At 39.1% G+C, this 24,853-nt stretch overlaps 2 protein-coding genes across 5 annotated transcripts in view; both read right to left on the bottom strand.

Moving 5' to 3' along the window:
- The window catches only part of vcla (vinculin a), a 36,313-nt gene extending 20,943 nt beyond the window's left edge, over positions 1-15,370 (bottom strand). For 2 of the 4 annotated variants that reach the window (XM_076974605.1, XM_076974606.1), the window contains exons 1-2: positions 14,950-15,370; positions 5,343-5,413 (exon numbers count right to left, since the gene is read on the bottom strand). In XM_076974605.1, the coding sequence (XP_076830720.1) occupies positions 5,343-5,413; positions 14,950-15,117 (239 nt within the window). In that variant the 5' untranslated portion in view covers positions 15,118-15,370. The remainder of the gene's footprint in view (positions 1-5,342; positions 5,414-14,949) is intronic. The other 2 variants (XM_076974607.1, XM_076974608.1) reach the window with 1 other exon arrangement.
- A 2,724-nt stretch (positions 15,371-18,094) lies between these two features.
- Positions 18,095-23,606, bottom strand: plaua (plasminogen activator, urokinase a). Its single transcript, XM_076975419.1, has 11 exons — positions 23,491-23,606; positions 22,969-23,059; positions 22,751-22,850; positions 22,189-22,348; positions 21,116-21,213; positions 20,927-20,959; positions 20,643-20,814; positions 20,358-20,503; positions 20,121-20,261; positions 19,644-19,792; positions 18,095-19,454 (listed from the first exon to the last, which is right to left on the bottom strand). Exons 2-11 carry the CDS (start codon positions 23,020-23,022, stop codon positions 19,257-19,259), a joined length of 1,251 nt encoding a protein of 416 aa, XP_076831534.1. The 5' UTR covers positions 23,023-23,059; positions 23,491-23,606; the 3' UTR covers positions 18,095-19,256.
- Positions 23,607-24,853: the final 1,247 nt, after the last annotated feature.

Genomic DNA, 24,853 nt, shown 5'->3' with positions numbered 1-24,853 from the left:
GAGGGGCACACGGGCGGAGGGAGGTAATCCTCGTCCTCCGATTCTTCCTCCGACTCCGCCTCCTCCCTACCGTAGTCCACGGTGGAGGCGGAGTCCTCCGACGGAGGGTATTCCTCTCCGTCCCCTCCACCGTAGTCCACGGTGGAGGCGGAGTCCTCTGACGGAGGGTATTCCTCTTCCTCCTCCTCTCCACCGTAGTCCACGGTGGAGGCGTCGCAATATAGAAGGGGGGTAGTCCTCTCCTTCCTGCTCCTCCTCGGAGTCCTCCTCCCCGAACTCGCTCTCCGGGGTGGACTCGACCGCCCCGTAGACGCAGGAGTCCACCCTCAGGGGCGTGAGGGCGCTTGCTGGAGAAAGGCGTCGTTGGCGCTCACGCCAAATCCGCACCGCCCCCTCGCGGAGCTCCTTCGCCAACTCGGGGTACTGCGTCCCCCGTGCCGCGGCCAGCTGGAAAGCGCAGACAGGATCCTGCTCCAGCTGCTCCTGCGTAGGCACAGCCTCCTGGCGCGGAGAGGAGCCTTCCTCCTGACCGGGGGTGTCCTCCTCCAGCTCGAGCATGCCCACCCGCAGGGGCGACCGCTCCCGAGATGGAGAGGGAGAAGAGCGGTGATGCCACTTGCTGGGTTTCTTTCCCTTTTTTGGCTTTGATTTTATAGCCCGGCATCTTTCACTTGGTGTCTCAGACGGCTCGTCGTTCTGTGACGCTGGGCGGCGGTAGACGGACGAGACACAGAATCCGTACTTTAGTGGCAAACGTCACTTTAATCAACACATAATATTGCGCAATAGCGCACGGAGAACAGAGATAACACACACAACGTGTAGACTGTAGACAACGACGAGCACAGGACACTGCGCGAGCGCACATTAAATAGACAAACCACATTAACCCCAGGTGATTACGAGACGATTCACAGGTGAGACGGATTATCACATGACATAGCCATCACCACGAAATATCCACAGACGCAGACGATGCACGTAGACTACGTAAACACACGCCCAAAAGGGAGGGGCCGGGGTCCTCAACGTGACAAAAAGTACATTTTAAAACTGGGAAGAAAATATTGCAATTTAGAACTTGGGTTGTGATTGGGTGTTCAAAAGATGTGTTCTTTCAAGGAAATTGCCCACTCCTACTTCCCTATTTTTTTAAATGTCAGTTGGCTAAATTGGCGTATAAAAAAAATGTAACAACTATTCACCCTTTCGCATTACATAATTCACAGAAATGATCAAACAGAATAAATCTGCCACACCTCCTCAGTGTTACCAGTGTAGTATCCTCTTGTGTAGGTGCTAATGTATAAATAGACGAAGGGAGTGAGTTCTTTCTCTCACCCACAGAAAGGGCAGAGGTGTAACGATGACATATGTGCGCGTATGAGAAAGTCGCTCTTTACCGTAGTGTGTGTGAGGTGGTGGTCCACATTTACCCAGGCACCTCCCCGTGAGAGCCGCAGATGGGGTGACCACCACGCAGCCTAAATATTGCGAAGTTCACATTCCCTGTCACCAACCAGAGTGTGCTGACGGAGGCCCTCTGGGCCAGCTTGTGTTTATTGGTGCCAAATGTGTCAGCCCGGGCATTTACGAATCCCAGAGGGTCTTGTGCTGCATTTAAGAGAAACCCTATACACATCCATTTTCTTCTGGCTCCAGACGAGAGGAGTGACAGCCCCATTTCTTCATCATGATCTCAGACTACATGAGCACTGAGCATTTGGGCTCCTTCCAGCTTTCTTAATTTTGGGGCCATTCAGGCGAGCTTTTGTTTAGCTGAGGGTGCAGTTCCTTACTTCATCTTAGAGGTTACTCGGTTAATATCGGCTTCCTTCAAAAATCACTGCACACCTATGGGCCTATAAACAGAAAGAGGATAACTAAATAATAGCCAATAGTATCAGAGAGGAAGGAGGGAGCAAGCAACAATATAACAACATGTATAACACACAGACAAGAGCATACAAACCAGCAGGACTGCAAGATATGAACAAAAAACCCCCAATTTAGATTGTATTGCTACATACAGCATCTGTAGTATGACATAGAGTACACTGGTGAACTCTTGATGTGACATGGTTAATAATGCATTATTGGTATGCAGTAGTTTGTTCAAAATTATTTAGGTTTATTGGATCATATGATTGCTATAATGCATAAAAACATTTGGATTGTCTGGGGTAAATCAGGGTGCTTACAGCATGCATAAACAAAATGGTTGAACAGAGCAATTGCATATTGCAGCTTTCTGCAATATTATGATAATTATTAACAAACCATATACTATGCAGTCATAGAGTCCCAGACAGCCATCAGCAGCTGACACCATGACAGGTTCTGAGCTGAACTAGCCATGAGTAAGAATGACTCATTGACTCATGACTCATGGGCCTTTTCCAGTTTCACTACACTTGGGCCCAACAGTATAATGTTTGAGGTTTTATTCACATTAATGGGGATCTTTCAGATTAGGAAATATCATCTTTCAGATTAGGAAATATCTGTACTACAATCCTTGATTGAAAATAAAATGCAGACGTTGGCAGGATGCAGAATCTATTCTTACACAGTCAACCTAACTTTTTTTATGATGCATCATTGCATTATTCAGAAAATGATGCAAAAAAATGAAGCACTAGGTTTAAATATTTAATAGACAACCTGCACTAGCCTGTAGTCAGGAGTTTCAGTGGGGATTCAGTGCAGTGTTAGACCTGCCACACAGAATTGATAACAGATAAAAAAAAATGTATAAATGGATTTTTTTAAGAGGTCAAGGGAATATTATTATAGGGGCCCTAGTGGTTGGGTTTTGTATATCTAAGAACAATGTGTTTTTTAACATCTGTGGGACATGGTGCTTTTATACTATATATATGCCAAGTCTGCATGGTTAAATAAAACCTCAAAGGATCAACAATCATGCGATCAAAACAAACTAAAGGTTAAAGATGATTCACTCACAGCCACAAAAGGACAATAACAGACAATGAGGGGGGACCAAATAAAGTGGGATTTATATGGGCAAGAATCAGGGAAGGAAATAAGACTGAGGTGGTACAAATGGAACAGAAGGGCAGGGAAACGGGGGAAACCTGAACGGGGGTCATGGCCAGCGTGAGAGGAAGGATAATGCAGCGCAGGGAACCAACGAAGCAACAGCAACGCAGGAAGATCTACAAGACGAGGGGGGCACCGTCACGTCTCCACAATCTCATCAACAATTTACTACCGTATTACAGCTGACTGAAAGGGGCAACGCCTGTAGTGAATCACATTTGTTTAGACTGGTACAGCTGTCTGTCATTATCCATCCTGACAGATGTGCTTCCAAACCAGCAAAGTAATTAAGGAGGTGAATGTAGCCTTGAAAACCGTTTACGGTGTTTAATGTGTTGTGTTTTGTGTTTTACTGTACATCGGTTTTACTCATTTACTATTGGATATATATTTTTATTATATATATATTATATATATATATATATATATATATATATATATATATATATATATATATATATATTTACTAATTCATATATATATATATGAATTTTCAGAACATGAAAATAAACTATTGATTATAATATTATAAGTACAAATTTGAATGCACCATCAGCAGTTTTATTTCAGATCTTTAGTTCCTCACTCTACACATGCTCTGCACATGTGAGAATGTCTTCAGGACTGATTGCAAAACAACATAGGTGTTAAAATGTAAAATCATAGGTGCTGCTTCATGAAGCTGGTTAGCAGAACACCTAGAGCCTGCAAAGCTGTCATCAAATATAGTATATAGGTTACTTCAAATAATGTAATATTTGTTTATTAGAGCATAATGCTCTACCTGCGTGAGCCCCACTGCCCACAGGGGTATCATCACTCTGCACTGCCTGCCAGGCAGCATGTAAGGAAGGGCAGGTTCTCTGGCACTGCACGTCTAACCAACTTGCTTCCACTGCACAACAACTCCTAGATTGGTTTCATTTGAGGAGAGGGCAGAAACATGCAGAACATGCAATTCACAGTAATCAGTTCTCATGAGGCGGAATACAGAGAGATTCAGGGAAATTATTAGGTGTTGTCTCCCTGGCTGTAATCAGAAGCAGTGAGACATTATTTCCAAAACTACTGTAGCTTGGGTTAGATATTATTATTCTGCAAACATCACTTTCTATCTATTAATAAATATGTAATCCACTGCCCGTGATACACAAGAAGTCTGTTAAGGTTCAGATCTAAGTGTCCTCTACGTTCACTTGGTCACATAATTCAAAGGTTTTTCCATTGTCATGCAGATGATTCACGTATGTGTCTGCACTAAATCCACCACAGACTCGCCTCCAACATCATTAATGCATTCATGATTTGAAAAAAACGCCTGGATGCAACCTTTCTTACATTCAATCCAGAAAAAACTGAGATCTGACTTCTTGATACAAAAACCCTCCTTACCGGTATGCCTGAATGTTATCTGCTGTTTTCCAACCTCTGTGTTATTTATGATACCTCTATTTCCTTTGAAGACAACATTAGTTCACTAACCAAAATTGCCTTCATTCAGCTCTGTAATATTGCCCTATGATACCCTCTTAGTTGTGGCTGTATAAAACTCACCTGCCAGGGTCTTCAGGTAGGGTCCTGCCTACCTTTCACCCAGCTCAGACACTAACTTCATCTGGTATTACATTTACATTTATGGCATTTGGCATTTCTCATTTTTATACAAGTGAGCAATTGAGGGTTAAGGGCCTTGCTCAGGGGCACCTCAGTCATGGCCTCAGATCTGGGGATCGAACCCACGACCCTCTGGTCACAAGACCAGTTCCCTAACCACCAGGCCATGACTGCCCCAGAGTATTAGTACTCTAGTTGTTCCTAAAAGTAAACTAGCCCTCTATGGGAGACATGTTGTTCCTGACCACCATAATCTGGAATTTCAATCACCTCTCAGTTCTGTTCTTCTCAATCCTGTTTCAAATGTCTGTAAAACATACTGCGTCTCCCAACACTATCACCTTCTTCCTCCGTCTCCCAACACTATCACCTTCTTCCTCTTAACATAACAAGATTAGGGGACACTAGTCTACAGTGTTGTGCTGCTCTACCAAAGGTGAAATTGCTTGAGTGAAATTGCATGGGCATGTTAAAAATCAGTGAGGTTACATGTTCAAAGCCAGAAAATCAATATGGTAAAATATCTTTCACTTGCAAGAGCATAAAATATTTAAAAATTACAACAATTTAGTCTAATTCATCAGCACTGTTTACACATCCAGTGCCTGCCAAACTTCATTAGCAGTTCTGAGGAGACCATGGAGAGAGGAAAGTTCAGGGCATACTTAATGAAGGCCGGAGGCATGTCTCTCTTCATCATCTGGTCTTCTGTGGTCTGTACTGTCTCCTTCCCCACCTGAACGGACACAGAAAACATGTCAAAATGCAAAACAAAAATATTCTCTCTCGAAAGTACATAAACAATACACTGTAATGAATGTATTTTTAGAATTATTAATTTCAAATACAATTGCTTTGGTTTCAGTCACTTTTCAACGAGCTGTTTTGACCAGCAGAATTCTGTCAGGTGGAGGCTGTGGTGGTAAAGACAGTATGCAGCCAGCATGTGGGAAGTCTTTCGTCCTCACATAGACTCAGATGCTTGTTAATGGGGTTCGTTGGAGAGGCTATAGCACAAGAAGGTTCTGTCTGTCTTGAGTGGGCCTATGGCCTGTACCACTGCTGCTGCCTGGTAGACCTCCATCAGCCACCAGCCAATCAACAGAGCAGACGAACTCATCAACACTGATTTATTAAATACCTCCAGGACACCACCAGGCACATGAAGGCAGAGACAAGACCTGTTTGATTAACTGAATCATTGGAATATTAAGAAGAGCCTATTAAAATCCACATACAAATATGTTTATTTATATGTCTTTAGAAAAATTGTATATGTATATGTGATTATGCATATATATATATATATATATATATATATATATATATATATATATATATATATATATATATATATATATATATATATATATATATAGGTATGGCTTGCAACATCAAAATCCAACTGTGCTGCAGTTAATATCAGTCAACAGAACAAGAGGTATGTCTGTTTATGAACACATGTGTGACGTTGGGTGCGAGGCGAAGGACGAGACACAGATCCTTGCTTTAGCAGACGTCACGTTTATTTTCTACACTTATTGCACAAGACAGCGCACGTAAAACATAGAACACTCACACTGAAACGTGTAGACTTAGACAACGACGAGCACAGGACACTGCGCGAGCGCACATTAAATAGACAAACCACATTAGCCCCATGTGATTACGAGACGATTCACAGGTGATACACATTATCACACGACATAGCCTTCACCACAGAGTTCCATAGACGCAGACAAAGCACGTGGACCACGTATACACACGCCCAAAGGGGAGGGGCCGGGGTCCTCAACGTGACAACATGGCCCTTCGTTCATCTGTTCTTTTGCTATATGTCAAGGTACAAAAGCGGCTTTGTGACATGCACAGCAGACACACTTGAGATATATTAACTTATTTCTAAAAATAAGCATATATATATATGAATTAAAATTAACATAATAATTTATTGAACACTGGCGAACTATCTGTTTAAATAAAAATCAATTAAGCTAAAAAATATAAAAAATAAAAAACAAAATATAGAAAAAATTAATAATAGTAATAATAATAGTAGTGCTTCGAAGAGAACTTTATTCATTTTTATATAAAACAAAGTCCTCAAGTAACCAACAGTGAACAAAAACTTGTTTTTAAATGTTTTAGTGCAATTGAATTAGCAGCATCAAAAATCTCTTTTAGTGCAAATACTATGTTTCAGGAATATTAATTTCGGTTGCTGTGCACCTCTAACTTATAACATTGGGGCTAATATGTTAAGCAAGCAAGCTGCTGGTTTGACAGCTGTAGCATTATGCCAGTTCCTGAACATTTTATATTTACTAGGACTTAAAAATATCATAATTTAAGCCTTTAACTTCAACATTTATCTACCAGGTGTGGTGTTTCTTTGTCTTTCAAAAGGTTTGGCTTGGGGTCCTTCACCTGCAACACCTTCCATTGCACCAGTGACACGGGGCAACCGCAGACGTGCCTGACTTTAAATCAGAGTTACAAACACGGATATCGGTCAATGCTGATATATTAAAAATGACAAATATGGACCCAATGTGTAGTTTGAATACTCTCTCTCTCTCTCTCTCTCTCTCTCTCTCTCTCTCTCATATAAATATAATGCTTTATATCCAGCTGGTTGGAAATGTCGGTTTGAAATGTCAACAGGGTCAGGGAGAAGAGCAGGATGCACACACATACACACATGTACCGAGACACACAGAGTGGTGTGAGTGTATGAAGGTGGACAGAGGCCAACCCAAACAGCAGCACAGGCCAAACACTAAAGGAATGCTGTTCAACTGGTTTGGCACGCAAAGCCCACAGTAACAGCAATAAGATCATACAGTTAAGGTGTCCATCAACTGTGTGACCACCCCAAATAACTGTGACCACCCCGAATAACACCTCTCAGGTGCCCAGATCAGGTAGAGTAGGATAAGAGAGGATGAAGCAAACTGAATGGTGACTAGGTGTTTTCTGCCCAATCTCAGATCCACTCTCAGCACCCCAGAACCTCTACCCAACAGTGGGATACAGGAATCCCCTCACAGGGGGCCCCCATTTCACCCAACACCAGGGACACTGGACCCAGGCACTGCATTCCAAATGGTTATTCTTAGTCTACAGTGCCTTAGATCTGTGCATAGTACCAGTGGGGCAGTTAGCATATGAATTTGGAATCTCCACCATCTTAGCTGTAAAATCACGGAAGGAAGTACAATAATTATTAAAAAATGATCTGAAGAATGTGTCTCTGCACTGGCACCACATCCTCAATCCACAGCAAAGGCACTGCAGTATTAACCCACTGTTTTACGCACTGGGATTGTAACACTGGATCCAGTGGTGACAGTTCTCAGTTTCTTCTCAGTGAACATAGCATGTATGGTGGTGTGTCTTCTGCAATACTTTGATAATGAGATCATATGTACTACTTATTTAGGAACACCACTGGCACAATGACAACACCCAGGTCATGTTGTACTCAAGCCACCTACGTGGGTTACATTTGATATGTCCGCTGTATTTAAAGCTGTATAAGAATCTTACTCTGACTCAGTTTTGTCACCAATGACAAACTATAAATATTAACTTGTATATATAAAACAGCTGCACCAGCATACTAAACCAGTGCAGAATTAACCAGTGAATGAGACACAACTCTATTAAGTCAGGTAAAGATTAGAACCATTAATATCCTTATCTGATTAAGTCAAGTAAAGCTTTTGACACAGTGCTAGTAGGTCTGCCATGGAAAGCTGGATAATGAGCCTTCATTAACTGATTTATTTTCAGTACAGGAAAGTCCTTTTAAGCATCTTTAAAATTCTCTAAGCACACCCGGCACAAGCTGAGCAACAGAACTGGGACCCTAAAGCAGCGATTCAGGTTTGAATCCCGGTTGTACTACCCACTGCAGAGAGAAATGCGTTGTTGTCTCTAATAAATAGTGCAGGCTCAATTACATGGTTGAAAAGCATAATTCGCTTAGCATAGGGCACTTGAGCATCTACTTCTTGACCTGTTCACAACAGTCGAGGATACACCTGATCAATCAGATGACTTCAGTCATCCTCAGGATATCAGCAACTTTATAAAAGAGTGAGTGTTTTTTCAACATGATAATGAACGCCATTATTTCTGTAGGCACAGAACATGTGAACTCAGTACCTGAGCCGGTGTGGAAAACGAATTCCTATTTATTTGTAAGATTAGTGAACGTTTGCCTCTGTGCATGCATTCCCATTAAAGGGAAATTTTAAAAGTACCTGCAGTGAGCTGTCAGTGTGCGAGTTAACACTGACACAGGCAGTGGGGAGTTCTCTTTCAGTGAAGGTTTCCATAACGAAGGCTTCCCTTCTCGAGCCATATGCTGTCTGTTTACTCTCAAGCTGCAAAAGCATTTCTCTCTGATTACTCCAACCGCCTTGAAGACACACTTCCTTTAAAGGAAGACTCCTTACATAAGTGTAGTCCATAAAAGGTTCCTTGCAACCTTGCATGCAATTCAAACACAGGCAACTTTCATACCATGCTTCTAGCAATAAAGTGTAGGCTGTAAAAAATCTGACACAGGTGACATTGATGAATTGATGTTTTTTTTATGCATAATTGATGTAAGTGCACACAATGCATCATTAGTGACCTGCAGATCCATTAAAAGGGTTGTTTGATCAGAAGCTGTGCACTTTAGTGATGTGATCATGGATTGTTGGAGAGCACCTGAGGTCGTCAGCTGCCCACTGGCCAGTCAATCATACCACTGTCAGATATCCTGAGCAATCAGCATATGGAGCTGAAGACCCAGACTGTAAGCATTTCACCTGCACATAATACGAATAAGCAGTAACACTAACAAACAATATGGAACTGAAATTAGTCTTTGTAAAAGCTATGCATGCTCAATCACCTTATTCATTAACAGTACACGTGCTTCCTATAAATACTGCAAACAAGGGGACTGGATGTAAATACTGAAAATTAATTTAAATTAAAACTCATTTACAGTTTTTATAGCAGCTGTTCTCATGATAATATGAAGTCTACCTAATAACTGAATCTAGCAAGACCTAGCTCTCTGTTCAGGTTTAAATACAAGGGAGGTTTAGAGGCCAAATGTTGAGCATTAATCAAGAGTTCTAATACGTTGAGATACAATCTAATTAAAGTGCAGATTGATATATGTGCAATTAGATGTATTTTACCTGCCATTATATCACAATGAATCATAATGACAAACTGCGTGATGAATATTTACATTCTCTTCACACTTGTGTATGTATGTACACAAGTGTGACATACATACACAAAAAATTATTTGTGTATGTATAATTAGTATCAAAATTATTGCCCATTTGCAATCGTTCCTATTTGAGGTTCCTAAGAGCTAAGCAAAATGGATTCAGATTTGTATGGTAACGGTAGCTTTTCATGGAGAGGGATGATGAGAGCTCTTTGTAGTGGAAAATTTGATGGCATTTTCATAAACATAATTCATGACAAGATAAGGTGTCTTGCACAAAAAGCCTGATTAATCTGAATGATGAATTTGAAAGAAAAAAGTAATCAAATCCAGAAACTCATCTGTTTTTTAATAATACATGGTACAGACGGCTACCGTGCTATGGGTAAAATGGGTGAACATTTTAAACAATGGATTCTTCTACTTGGACATCACAATCAATTATACTTTTTCCCTACCCATACCGTTCAAAGGTTTCCACTCACTGTAAACCATGATGAGTGAAAAGGCTTCTGGGCTGAAATCCAGCTGCATATGCAGAATTTTGAACAAATTATTAAGTCACAGACAAAACTTTCTAGGTAGCTGCTCTTCCAACCTCAAAAGCAGAATCATCTTCTCTCTATAAAATACAGAGGTAAGAGTTTGAACCTATGTTACAATTAGCAACTTTAGGGACGTCTATCATTTAAAATGGAATTGAAATAAAAGTATTTTTGAAGTACAATTCACTCTCCCATTCGCTACAGTCCACATATGGAACCTAAGCAGCAAAAACATCCTGTTTTGAAATCACTATTTCTCTGAAGTCTCAAGAGTACACTCATTAACATATCCCCAACTATAAGCAGTTTAACATCACTCAGCTCTGTGATCTTGCTGAATGAGGCAGAATACAAGCTCATTTATCTTATATCAGTGCGGTAACAAAAGCAACCTATTTAATTATAAGGGATAAAAAGAGGATGGAAAATGGTTGTGTAAAACTGTTATTATGACTGATTATGAATTGTGACTATTTGGGGACATTAAGCCACATAAAACATTATAAGTAGACATCAAGGAAAACTGAGATATGTAGGATAAGGGCCCTTTAATTCAATAATCAGTTGACTGCAGGGCCAGGTTGGGTTGTTTGTTTGAAGGCTTCATGTTTGTACAACACTAAGCTGTACCCAAAATTAGAGAAAATGTTAGTTTAAGAATTTTACTATTAAGAAATACAAAATAGGAAATTTGTAATGATCTTTGCTACTCTATAGATTAGAGGCAATTAAAGATAATCAGGATCGTCTAGTAGTTTGTAACTAAGTAACAAAGTTCCCTATTAGTAACCTGACTGAAAGTATCTAAACACTAGAGGCTGTGTTAAAAGTAATGTGTGACACAACCAAGTAGTAAGAGTTAAAAACAAACTAGCAACAGACATAGATATAGTTCTGCGCCACTGGAAAGAGTCCAAGTTAGCCACCAGTGATGTGAGTACCACTTTGGGACCAAAGGGGGATGGGGACCTTGTCTTCAAGCTCGGTCACCCAGGACTGTGGACAGCCATAGTGGAAGATGTAGACAGACACGCAGACTGTGTTCTGTGCCAGAGACCTGCGTGACGCAAAGGTTTCTCTCCTTCATAAGCCATAAAAAGCACGCATGGACAAGAGAGGAATAGATGGGATGAGAGCTGCTCTGAAGAAGTCCTTAAGAAGCCTTATAAGTCCTTATAAATCTTATAATTCCTTATGAAGCCTTATAGGTCCTTATAAAGTCTTATAATTCCTTATGAAGCCTTATAAGTCCTTGTGTAGATTCAAGCATCTGCTTATCTGTTCACGTATGATTGCATACTGTACCTTCCACATAAAACACATCAAATAGAGAAAACTAAACGGAGACCAGAAGGCCACTAAGTGGAACTACGATAGAAGATAGAAATATAAATAGAAATGCAAATAAAAACAAATCACATGTAATATGTATGTTTTGCTTGACTACACAGATCTAAGTTTGTTATGCAAATCAATTTTGCACTGCATGCACGTCTTTTAAACATGTGAGACATTTGTAAGACATGGCCAAAGAAACCAAAGACCACCTGGCAAAAGTGGCATTAGAGCCAGGATAGGGCCAACTTCAGATCCAGAATCTATACAAAGCCACTCAGCCTTGTATTTCAGTGCTTGGCTGGTACATGGTATGCTTTGGCTGGAACAGGTGCCTCAGGAATGGTGGTGGAGGGGTGTTGGGGGAAGGGGGGGTATTCTGGAGTCTCCAATAAAGACGCTGACGCCTGAGACTTTCGCCTTCCAGGCAGGGAGTCACGCACTGCCCTCTCCACCCTGCTACCGTGAGACCGTGTTACTTCCAGTAAATAAATAGGCCAAGTGCTCCTATGTCCACCCCCTATTTGTGATTTCAGCAACTACAGTGTCTGTTGCAACATTATCGAGAGTAAGGAGCTAACAACACTAATGCTATAGTAGGCGACAACAGGGCCGGAGGGATAAAGATGTGAGGTCACACTGAAGGTAGCACAGCAGGTCTGTCCCAAAAAACAAAGCCATACTTTCTCACACTGGGACTGTGCTAGTCATCACTTGACAGACTGGCCGATTATCATAGACCTGCTGCTGTTAGAGGACTTTAAATATAAATTAAATTTTTTTTTCTCTTTCAAAAAAGAAAAAAATAGATTTTCAACAAGTAAGCACCAACTGATTCAGTCATTCTGTGTATGCCATATTACAGCCATATTACAGCGTGCTACAAAGTAGATAATAATAAGAAAAATAAATTTACTGTTAAAGGGAGCAACAGGAAGTCTTAACAGCGGAAAGAGAAAGTTCAGCGTAGTGTATGAATGTTTTTGCATTCATAGTCTGACAACTTGTTAGTGAGGAGCTGCATTGCAAACATTTACTAACGATGGTGACAAATAGTGCTTAATAAGTCTTACATAATGATTCCACTTTATTTGTTAGACTTCCAAAAGCTTTCTGAACTTACTGTAAATCCTATCTGCTACACATGTAATTACTTCACATGGAAATCCAATCCCTTGTACATGTTACTGTATACAAATAATTTGTATCAGCTACGGAAGTTCCAGCACAGCCAAAAATAATATTACTAGTCAGTTTGAGCATCACATGGTTATTATACTGCATTAAAAAATATATTGTTTAACCATTTAATGATTAATTAAATTAATTAATTAAATTCCTGTTAGTCCTTGTTTAGTTGTTTATACAATAAACAACACTGATTCCAGAGGACTCTCCCCCAGAGAGCTCTCCATGTGAACGAAGTCTTACAATGCAGTTTTCTGAATAAATGTACAGACATCAGTGTGAAGCACTTCACCATGATCAAAGACAGAGCTACTGTAGGAGAGCCAGATTCCAGACCAGCTGGTGTGCGAGTTACCAGTAGGGCAGAGAGGAACCCTGCTCAAACAAGCAGTTTCCTCTAGGACCACAAAGGCATCACATGGTACAGTTGGAAACTGAATGCGGATAACAGTACTAAGGCACGAACCACCAGCCCTGAATGGAGGCTTTAAAACAATGTTAGTTACAATTGTGGCTGCATGTCTATTCTGTTTCATCGTTTCATTGAATGCTCATTAAAGATCCTCATAACTGGGTTACAAATTTGTAATTTGTAAAATGTGTAGATATCATACCACACAGCCAAGCTTGCCAAGTGAACACTGATATGTTTAGAAATACTCCTTTTCATGCATGCGATAAACAACAGTGACGCTGCCTTTTGTGGTTGCAATGCAGCAGCATTCGTTGTCTTTTCATTGGTGTTTCAGTAGTACTAGCTGTCATCAAAAGTAATGCAATCTTATGTCTTTACTTAGCTTCTTTTTTATCAGCAGGACCAGCTCATAAACACGTGGTTCCATTAGCTCTTTCTAACAGAGAGTTCTGGTGAGGGAGTAACAGCTTTAAGCGATTTGGCATCCCTGTAATGACAGACCACCCACAGGTGTCATGGTGAATGCAGTAGCCCACTCCATGCTTATGCCTTGTGTACTTTAAGGACTGCACGTGCACGTGGTGATCAGTATTCCAATCCAGGTGTCAATCTGGCCTCTTCGTGACATCAAATGAGAACCCCAAGTATATATATTGCAGAACAAACTCTAAGCATAATTTCTAACATGTAGATGATAAATAACTGAGCCAATGTTATTAATGTTGACAAAGTAGCTGTTTTAACTACATTTATGTGAAAGTAAGTGCAGTCAGTCTGTTTGTGGTTACCCCAAAATGGGAGCATACCATTTGGACCGTGTCTCGTTGCTGTGGACACGATGAGAAAAGAAAAAGGCCTTCCTGAAGTTTGTGGGATTAATGATTCTGTTTTTGAAATTTCTTGAAAACATGACCTGAATATTAGTGCTAAGATGAGAAATTTGGCGCAGGCTTGGTTTCCCTGATGTATCGCAGCACCCATCTTAAAACTCATCACTAAAGCTCTTCCTTGGAAACTCTGCCTTAAGTGTTTGTCACTTTAATTATTTTAAATGCAAAATGATTAATATGACGATTGCCCCAATTGCCCCATGTGTATTCTAGAAATGGTATCACTGCATACTAAAAAGATAAGGAACCCCCTCTGCACTTCAAACAAAAGTGCACTGCTGACAGTCTGCAATGCAAAGATGATAAATACACTCTAACACCATGTTTCCCATTTGACTGTTTCTACCAGTCTCTGTTGTCAACTTCTAATAACACACTGTCAACTTCTTCTGACACAATCAGGTACGTTCACCTTTGCCCACCACTTGAAAAAATTGCTGTTTCTTCTAAATAGTGTAATCAAACCTGTCAAATAACACACGGACACACTGAAGTTGCCCCAACACTGAAAAAGTTTCCCTCAGGAAAACGAAGCTCACGTCTGTATATGTTGCCAGTAATGGGGAAAAAAATAAACATGGTCTCACGCAGGATACAGAGAGCTCGAAAATTGTAACTGATGCACAGGCAAGCACACAAGTCAAAATAGTGTCTCACCCGCACGAGGTTGCTGACAGCTGCCTGCACCGCAGCCACGGGAGCTGTAAGATCAGGGATCGCTTTGCCATCAACTTCGCCTTCCTCGTGCATGATGACCAAGTGGGATATCTGCTGAGCCACCGGCTCCAGAATACTCTCTATCGTCTTAGTATGAAACACCGGCATCGTGGAGTCTGAATATCCTCAACTCAAGTGGGCAAAGGGCACGTGCTCGCACAAAACAGTGAATTTGACTCGTATCTCCCAGTTATATCTTCAAGGACAACACAATCCGATCGTCTATTCCCAGGGCTACTCCCCTCATGCAGCGAAATCCCCAAGTCGCACTCCCACCGACCGACGGCTTCTGTGGACAGCCGCCCGGTAAGTGGAAGCAAACGCACGACAAAAACAGAATCACGGCTCTCCAGCCAATAAGGGAGAAGGTTTAACCAGCCGGGCGCAGATGCGATTGGTGCGCATTGACGTTGTTTTCACCCCCAGCTACCCCACCCTACCTTTGCATCCCAAACCACGTCACGCATGTTTATGCCCAAAAATGGGCTGAACTGGAGTTACGAAGTGAGGATTCCATGGATTACATATGACTAAATTATAGCAGTGCTTAGATTAAAGCCGTCACTTAGTAACTGATACCCAGCGGTAAAACCCAGTGAGAAGGTCCATACATAACCCGCTGTTTCAATGATCCCGGGCACCTGTGCTTTATGAGCTTATATTCTGCTGGTGTTCAGTAAAGTAGGAACAGAATTATTATAGAACTTGTTATTTGGATGGGGTGACATTCTTGTTAATGAAATTCTTTCTTTAGTGATGTTATTTCTCAAACGATTTTTCTGCATTAAAAGTTTGCGGTGGCCTTAAATGACTTTCAATCAAAGATGCCAAAGACTTATTTACTTTTGTATACATTTTGTAATGGATATGAAAACCAGTGTGTAACTGATCATTTTTACTCTATCTTAATGCATATTTCAAAGCTTTCTATAATACCTTGATGTGTTACAATAAGACTTTTCCCTGCAGGAGTTTTGGTTCAGAGTAGCTACTACATCTTGCAAGACTGTGATTGTTCATACCTTTAAAGACAGAGTATTCTGGGTTTTGCTTCTGTTTAATATTCTTATATTTTGCAAGTAGCTATTTGTGTTATCAAAAGGTTTTTGTGGTGGCATTGCAACACAGAGTGGCATAATTACATCCATAAACAAGTATGTCCATATATCCATAAACATTATATCCATAAAAATGCTCAAAATAATCAAGGCTTCATGTGTAGCTCATCAGAGAGAGAGACTGTGAGGAAGAGTGAGGAAGAGTGCCAGAGCTGTCAGCTGCTGCAGACTGTGACATGGAATACATCATAGTGATACCAGCTTACAGCATATAATGAGATCAAGTTTCCTAGTAGGCCTGCATGAAAACGCCTTTCTAATGTTATCGGGCACCAGCCCGATCCCTGCTAGCAAAGACAAAGCAAATGTGTAACTACCTAATATGGCCCGATTGAGTGTGAAGGAGCAGAAGAGTACCTCGCCATTCTAATGTAAATTGTTTATAGTAACATCAGGGCTTCCACTGAAGCATCTGAGTGCCCGTGTCATTTAAAAGCCTTGCAGTAAAAGTCTCACTAAGAACGTTCAAGGCTTTTTCACTTCCCTTGTGCTTGTGTATGATGCTTCTGAATATTGACAGCAATAAATCATGCAGAATTTGTAAAAAAAAATTTTTTTAATATTAAAAATAGTTCTCTTAATGGTGTGGCTCCAACATGTTTCTTTAAATTGACGATGCCTTCTGGACACCCCCCCTCCCCCCAGGTAGTAGAATCTTCTTACCAGCATACATGCATTAAGTGTTCGTCCACACACACTGCACATGCCTTCTAATGACAAGCATGCAGAATATATCTCTACTTAGTGACTGGCTTAAATATCTGATAGTGAATCTTTTACTTTATATATTAATACAATGACTTTAGTCATATTTTGATTTTTAGAAATTATATTTTAATTTTAATATTTGCATTTTGCCCCAAACATTTTGAATTTGTTTATGTCTTCTAGTAGCCTGCTGCTGGCCTGACCATATTTGCAGTGTTGCAAATGCACCCTAGAGGATGATGTATAGTCATTTCATTGCTCTCTCTCTCTCTCTCTCTCTCTCTCTCTCTCTCTCTCTCTCTCTCTCTCTCTCTCTCTCTCATTCTCTCTCTCTCTCTCTCTCTCTCACACACACACACACACACACACACACACACACACACACACACACACACACACACACACACACACACACACACACACACACACACAGTATTTCTATATCACTCTGTTGCTCTCTCTCCTCTTCAGAAGCAGTTGAGATAAAAATAAAGTTGACAAGATAAAATTTATCATCCACATTTGTTTTACCTTATACAGTATATGCACTCTATCCTAATATACTGTTAGTCATACAGACTTATGTGCACTGTCTTTCCCAATATGTTTCCAAATTAGGCTGACTTTCAGAGTTTATGTGGGACTTCTTGAGTACTCCTTTAAATAAGTATACTGTGTTTAACAGATAAAGCAGGTTGTTCATTAAGCTTTGCTATGCAGTCACATCTGGTTGTCTGTTTCTGCTGGGCTCTGGCAATATACAGCAGTTGGTGTATTTAGAGAAGTCTTTCTCCATGCCTTGAGTTTTAACATGTTTAAAAATGATAATCAGTAATAAATCAGATATGGCATTGGTTATTATTGCGTGAAAGTCCCTTCTCAGTTTTTGAGGCATCTCTGTGGATGCTTTGAAGCATGGTGCAAAATTACTGTTGGGGATTTTTTGGGTAATATTTTTTTCTAATTTGTTTATCTTATGCTTTAAAATATTATATGTATTACTTTTGTTGATTATGTTGTTGGAATAAACGATACATAGGCCTATAACAGTTTTGAAACCGTTATAAATGGCTCCCTCCAGTGGAGATTAAAGCAATTTAAGAGACTAAAGTCCTATCAGACTAATGCAGACTGAAATTCAAGTGGCAGGAAACCTATTTAACTTTAATTGTTAACTTATTTTATGACCTTACATTTATAATTTTACAATGAAGATTAATTAAAAGTCTAAAGGTAGGGGTGAAAAGAAAACAACATTAGAGCTTATTTGAAATGATTTAATGAACTCCACTTTACTCCACTTGAGTTAAAGATAAAATCCTCTGGGAACATCAAATTAATTTTCACTCACTCATTACAAGCGAGAGTAAAATATTATTTGTCGTAGATTTCTTTATCTATGTCCAGAATAGTTTTCAAATTAAAAATCATCTTTTGATTACTCAGAAAATCCATATGACAATGCCAGATTTATGTGAAAAAAGTAGCCCAGCTCCTTCTTATCCAGCAAAAATAAATAAACTAATATAACTACCCACTGGCACACACTGGATGAGCTCAGTGAAGGGTGCACAATGAACATGTGAGAATAAATATATAAGCCAGTTTATGACAGATCAGTGAGAAACATTGCAGAACATGAAGGAATTATAGTACACTAGATTTACTGAACATTTTTGTGATCCAGCAATTATATGCTGATGACAAATTAATTAACCTTCATGATAATTTACGATTCATTTATCAGAACCATACAATAAAGATCATTACTATAAATCTGTTTTCAACAGGATCCAGCCTGCATATATGTTACATATACATTATTAAAAATAAATACCACATAAATATATGAAATGCAGTATGCAAACAAATGAATAAACTAAAAAGAAGCATTGAAGCATTTATAAAACAAACAAACAAATTTATAAAACAAACAAATTTTGTTTTTTAAAGCCTTATATATACAATTTAATTCTAAACAGACTGATATGTGAATACATATAGAGTGTGATTAGCTGCTGTGAGAGAACCATAAGACTAAATGGTAATAAAAATGAAAATTAAATTAAAGAAAATATATTAAATAAATAAATAAATATAGAAAATGTAAAGGATTCATGGATGGTCTAAAGCCTCTAACTATAAACACAGCAACACTGCTTGAATGTGAAATGAATTTACAAACAGAGCAGAATGAGAATAGTATCACAAAAGATAATTCTCCCATCCTTTAGAAATAAATTCAGACTTTAGATCATAATGCAATCCTTAGCAAAGCTTATGAGACTAAAGGGTGACACCAGTACATAAGGCCCGAATTACAATCTTCATCACCTGATGCAAACGGACATGATATAGTCACTCTATAAGGTGCAAAATATTATCTGTGTAGCAACAAAGTAGATTCCACCTTGTGCACAACTAATCCTTCTGTGGGTACATGATACCTCTGGTGAAGGAGGGTAGCCTCGTGTGCTCTGCAATCCACTGGTTGTAGTTGGTGACCTTTGTGTAAACACCTGGGTTGAACTGACCAGCACAGCCACGGCCCCAGCTGATGACTCCAAAGAGAAACATTCGGCCGTCCACTTCACACACCAGAGGGCCTCCCGAGTCTCCCTGTCATGGGTGCAATACGAAGTGAGAGGAGGAGCTAAGCTAATGAACAAACAATCAAAGCTACAAAATACGTAAGCTAATGAGAAAACAATCAAATATTTAATTAAATGTTATTTTCATGAAAACTCGATCCAGCCAAAGTATAACAATGGTTGAAAATAACCAGTGACAGATTTTTGACCAATTTACCTTGCAGGCATCTTGTGTCCAGTCAGAACTGGCAGCACAGAACATGTTATTTGTGACCTCTGACCCATAAATGTCTTTGCTCTGGCAAAAACTCTGGGAGATGAGATTAACCTGAGCTTCCTTCAGGAACCGTGAATAAAACACTGAATCTGAAGAGAGGCAAATACAAAACATTCAGTGCTTTATATGCTTGAAATATGTAGATTAAACCACAACTCTAGAAATTGTTACATTTTTAACAGCTTAAAGATCAATTTAATGTAATAAATTAATGTATATAAGAAAAATGCCAGTGCTTCTCATACGATTGCTCATGAAACACTGCCCTACATTTCTACTAAACCTTATGCAATAACACAAGTTAAGACATAAAACTGTATATTGCACTTTGTATAATTCTTTTTTTCTGATTATTATTATTATTACAAAAGGTATACTGTGGTTACATTATGCATAAAAGTTGAATATTTATCTTACTGCTCTCCTCTCTGCCATAGCCTGCAATATTACAGAAGGAGCCAGGAGGTAGCATCTGATCGGCAGGGGGAAGACAGGCAGTCCTCACTGAGTTCGTCCTCCGTGCACATTTTCCACTGCTGTCCACGATCTGCAGCAGAGCTGAACCAGGCAAAACCATTAATGGGAATCAGTCACTCCATGCAATAAGTAGTTAGTCAAATACATAGATAGTTAAGTAGGTAATTAAACACATACCTATGTCATTGTTATAATCAATTCCTGTGAAGTCTTCATGAATGACCAGTTTGGCCAGTTTAAATGTCTGCTCCTTGCTAAGATTAGTTTCATTGACAGCATTCTTCCCCAAATAGACAAAGTATCGGTGGATGCTTGTTTGTGCGCTGTTTTAAGACAAAAAAGCAACATGTTTCATATACTGCAAAACAATGATTTGTCATGAGCTAAATATGCTCCTGATAAGAACACCAAATAGTTTTCAGTGGTCTTCCAATAGTGTTAATCTATGAAGTCTCGTAGTACCCTTCAGGAAAGCAGTGTGCTGCAGTGAGGACCCAGCAGGGGGCGATGAGCGTGCCACCACACAGGAACCCTTGACCTTTGAAGATGGATGCAACCCAGGGCTGAGCCTCCACCGTTGACCTTAGACCCCCTACAATCTTGTATTTCTGAGTATGTTCACCACATGTTTCTTCTGGAAAGGCAAAACGGATCAGTTCCATCAGGCTATTAAAATAAGCAGATATGCAATGTAAATGTAAAACACACTACTGCAAATGTGAATAAGTAGGTACAATTAAACTTACCAGTGTCTTGCTGCAGTTGATGTAAATTCGTTGCTGGTTCAGAAAGGAATAATAAAGTTTAATATAGTAATACAATAGAGGCTCAATAAATCACCAAGAAAGCACAAAATGTAGTCAATTGGAATTAAGCAAATCTTCTACATGTTTGTATTGGTTCTTGTCTTGTTCTGGGTGTACTTTTCAACTTACTTGGCTTAACTTGACACTGTGGAATATTACAGAATTCACGAACAACCCTCCAGTTCCTCTTGACCCTACACCATGGCATGGGGCTGTTATCTGGGTTCCTGCAAAACCAGCATAGTCAATGGTCAGGCCGATTGCACAAACGTGTAAAATCAGGTACCATTTTCTGTCAAAACATTATCTTGCTGTAGTGACTCACATGCCACACCAGTCTTCCTAAACTTTAAGGTTTTTTTTAAAGGAAGTGGTCAGAGGAGTCAACAGCAAAGCAGACAACCCGTGAACCTCAAAAGGATACACGTTTCTATTTCTAGATGATTCAACCGGCAACACAGTTAGTAATCAAAACTAGCCACATAGTAAAATTTTCACACCCGCAAATGAAGCGAACAACTAAAATACAAGAAGAGTAGCATATCAAAGGGTGTTGTTCCACATATCTGCGGTTAAAGCTCAACTGTGTACCTATTTCTAAAAGGACAGGGAAAGTTTTAAGAACAACACTGTACACATCTACAACAGAGAGAAAGAGAAATGTTCTTCAACTGAGAATGAATCTGTAAAATTCTCGTTGTTTACCTACAATACCACCCTAACATTTGTCCAGTGGCTCTACACCAGGTATACCTCCTGACGTCAAGACTCTAGTTTAAAGATGTTATAGGCATGACCCACAGACTGGGAATTTCCCCACTACTCGGTTAAACACAAAAAGAGACTGAGTGATTAAGTCTTAACTTACAGCCAATTCAATGACTTCCATCATGCGGAAACTATTGTTTTGATACTATGTCATAAAAGTCAATATGCAAAAGTAGCACATTGCCAGACGCGATGTGTTAACTAATGAACGTTTCTGTGTATTAATTATTTAGTTAGTAATTATTCAAATATTTACATGCATAAGATAAAACATCCCACATACATGTTTTTAATTGTATATCTCTATTATAATTCTAACTTCTTCGGAATTGAATTTTGCACTATTTTTCTATTCTTTCTCTCTTTTTTTGAGTGGATGTAATATAAGTTCAGCATGGACAGATTGTAAGCTGAGGAGCAGTTCTGTGGTGTACCTGCAGTATTTATGTGATCCAAGGCCTTGGGTCCGAGCAGTAGCCCCTAGTCGTTCATATTTGTCCCAGTTGAGACATCTGTGTCCTCTGGATGAGACAGAGATTGTACCTCTGTACTCACTCCCATTACTACCGTCCTCAACACACTCTGGAGGATAATCTGATAATAAAAGACATCTAAATCAGCACTCAGAAAAGTAAATGTGGACACAGCACATTCTGAAAACAAACCAGATTCTTTGTAAATGAGTATAAAAAATAAAGATATAGAGACAAGTAACTATTACTGTACTTTAATTATTACTGTACTTTAATTATTACTTTAGTACTTTATTATTTTCTTTGTTTTATATTTTATGTAAAATATTTCTCACTGTATTTTATTTTTAAAATCCTATTTAATTTTATTATTTGCTATATACTTTATCTTTTTCTCTCACTTAATTAAATATTATTTCTATGGTAACCTTCCGTAAAGTACAAAACTTAGTTTGCGATACATAATAAGAACATTATTAATATTAGGAGCAGTAGTAGTAATTGAGTGGCGATAGATGTTTACCATGCTGATGGCTGTATCTCACATGTCGAAAAATGCTGTCTCTACCATGCTGTTGGCTGTATCTCACAGGTCGAAAAATACTGTCTCTCCATGTCTTGTGCTTTAGTATGAAGGTATGAAAGAATGGAAATGTTATTAACCAGAAGGAAAAAAAGGAGTTTATTTTTAAAACTGTGTTAGGAAGTAGAAATAACTACTTCTGCTTTTTAAATCCTTACCGCAGCAACATCATGAAGCGCCCACACCATCAATAACATGATCAGCAACTTCATCCTGACCGCAAGCAGCTCTCTTCCTAATATGGTGTTTCTGAAATGCATTATTTTTGCATCAAGGTAAAATAGTATCTTTACGATGGTTTTGAAATCTTTTGTCCTAAGCACAAATTTTTAAAAAGGCATCTAAATTATTGTATTGCATAGTTACTTTGAATAAAGGTAATACAACGTTTACACGGTAATACAACACTTTTTCATAGAAAAGTCCAATAAATAAATCAGTTTTAGTTTCACTTGAACTATTTTTAAATCATGTCAATTATCTAAAGTAATAATGTAAAGTGCTTGCATTGAGGTGGACCTTGGAAAATATATTTGAAACATCCTAAATATACAATAACGTCACAGGAAAGTATTGTTCTACAGTACCTATTTGAAAAATCTCAGTGTTATATTTCACACTTGTAAGTAAACCTTTGCAGGAAAATGAAAACTGAATGTGTATAAAGAAGCAGTGCTTACCTTTAAGAAATAAATGTGATGGCTTGTCTTAGAGCAGCTACCCTGCGCTCCTTGCTGTTTTAACCCTGCAGTTGTAGCGAGAACTCTGTCTAGACTGTGTGTTGTCTCTAGATTTGCTGGCTTCCTGTTTTTATATAGCATTCTGTGATAGGCGGGTCAAAGGAAGACCAACGTGTCTTGTATTGTTTGAGGCATATAGGGTATTTTCAGAGTTAAGAGATGATTCATGAGAACTGACTCAATGCCTTCCTCTTTTCACAATGAATAAGTGTAAGAGGAAAGGGTCCAAATAAGGTGTTTTTTTTCATCACCAGTGCTCAGTATTGCTGACCAGTACGCATATGTGGTCAGTGTCTCTACACCTTATATATTAATAGTTTTACACTTGAAAACGATTGGAAATTTAGGTCTATTAAAATTTCAAAAAGGTCCCAGATTAAGTCTGGATCCGTTGAAGAATGGAACAAAGGTACAATACTAAATATATGAACTTTAAATAAGCATGGTCCTGTGCAGTCCAAATTAGACTCCAAAAAATTGTTTTCAGTTAGCCTATTTGAAATGTTGAAATCAAATTACACTTGCACAAAGTGTTCTTGTTTTAACCACATATGGCATGAATAGCTTGGGGATATGGGGATTTTCTTTGAGGTGTGGGGTGGGAGTGGGGTGGGGGCTAAGAGAGCCTGAAGCTGAATGACATCATCACATATGCTTCATGAAATGTGCAGGTGCTTGCTGTTATTTCCGCTTCAACATATCAGAAAAGTTCCAGTGTTACACTGCTCTGTTTATCTTGTACACATTTAATAACAAACGTGAATGAAATCACAACTTGGTGATCAAGGGTTAGAGTGTAAAGAACTGGAAAAGCTTTTAGAGAAATGAGATCCTGGACCACACATCTCTATAAAAGACTATAAGCTCTTTGTTTTTTACTAGCATTCTAGTGATTACATAAAATTGTCCCTCATATGTTTTATTAATTATTCATATATAATTTATATAAAAAACTTTAGAATTCATTTTCACATTGTAAAAATAAGATCATTTTACACCCACATCTACTCTGAAAAGACTTCCCATCCATTTCAGATACTTAGCAACAGTCTTAGAATAGATTAAGAATGAATTATGCAATTAATAGGAAAATCATCATCACAGAACCATTGTTACAATGCCACATGGGTCTTGTGTATAATTGTGTCAGACTGCATCAGCAGGTGTAGCTCCGCCCCTTTGGATCTCCAGATGTGTTTGCTGCCCCAGCACATCTTCAAGCCCGTTCCTGATTGGTCAGATTACAAGACAGATGCGATCTCCTGCTGGCTTTGGTGGATTTCTTGGCTTGTAGCGAATATTG

The sequence above is a fragment of the Brachyhypopomus gauderio genome, chromosome 15 (genome assembly GCF_052324685.1).
Source record: "Brachyhypopomus gauderio isolate BG-103 chromosome 15, BGAUD_0.2, whole genome shotgun sequence".
Classification (NCBI taxonomy): domain Eukaryota; kingdom Metazoa; phylum Chordata; class Actinopteri; order Gymnotiformes; family Hypopomidae; genus Brachyhypopomus; species Brachyhypopomus gauderio.
Note: the sequence above shows the minus strand (reverse complement) of the source record. Positions and strands in the feature narration are given on the sequence as shown.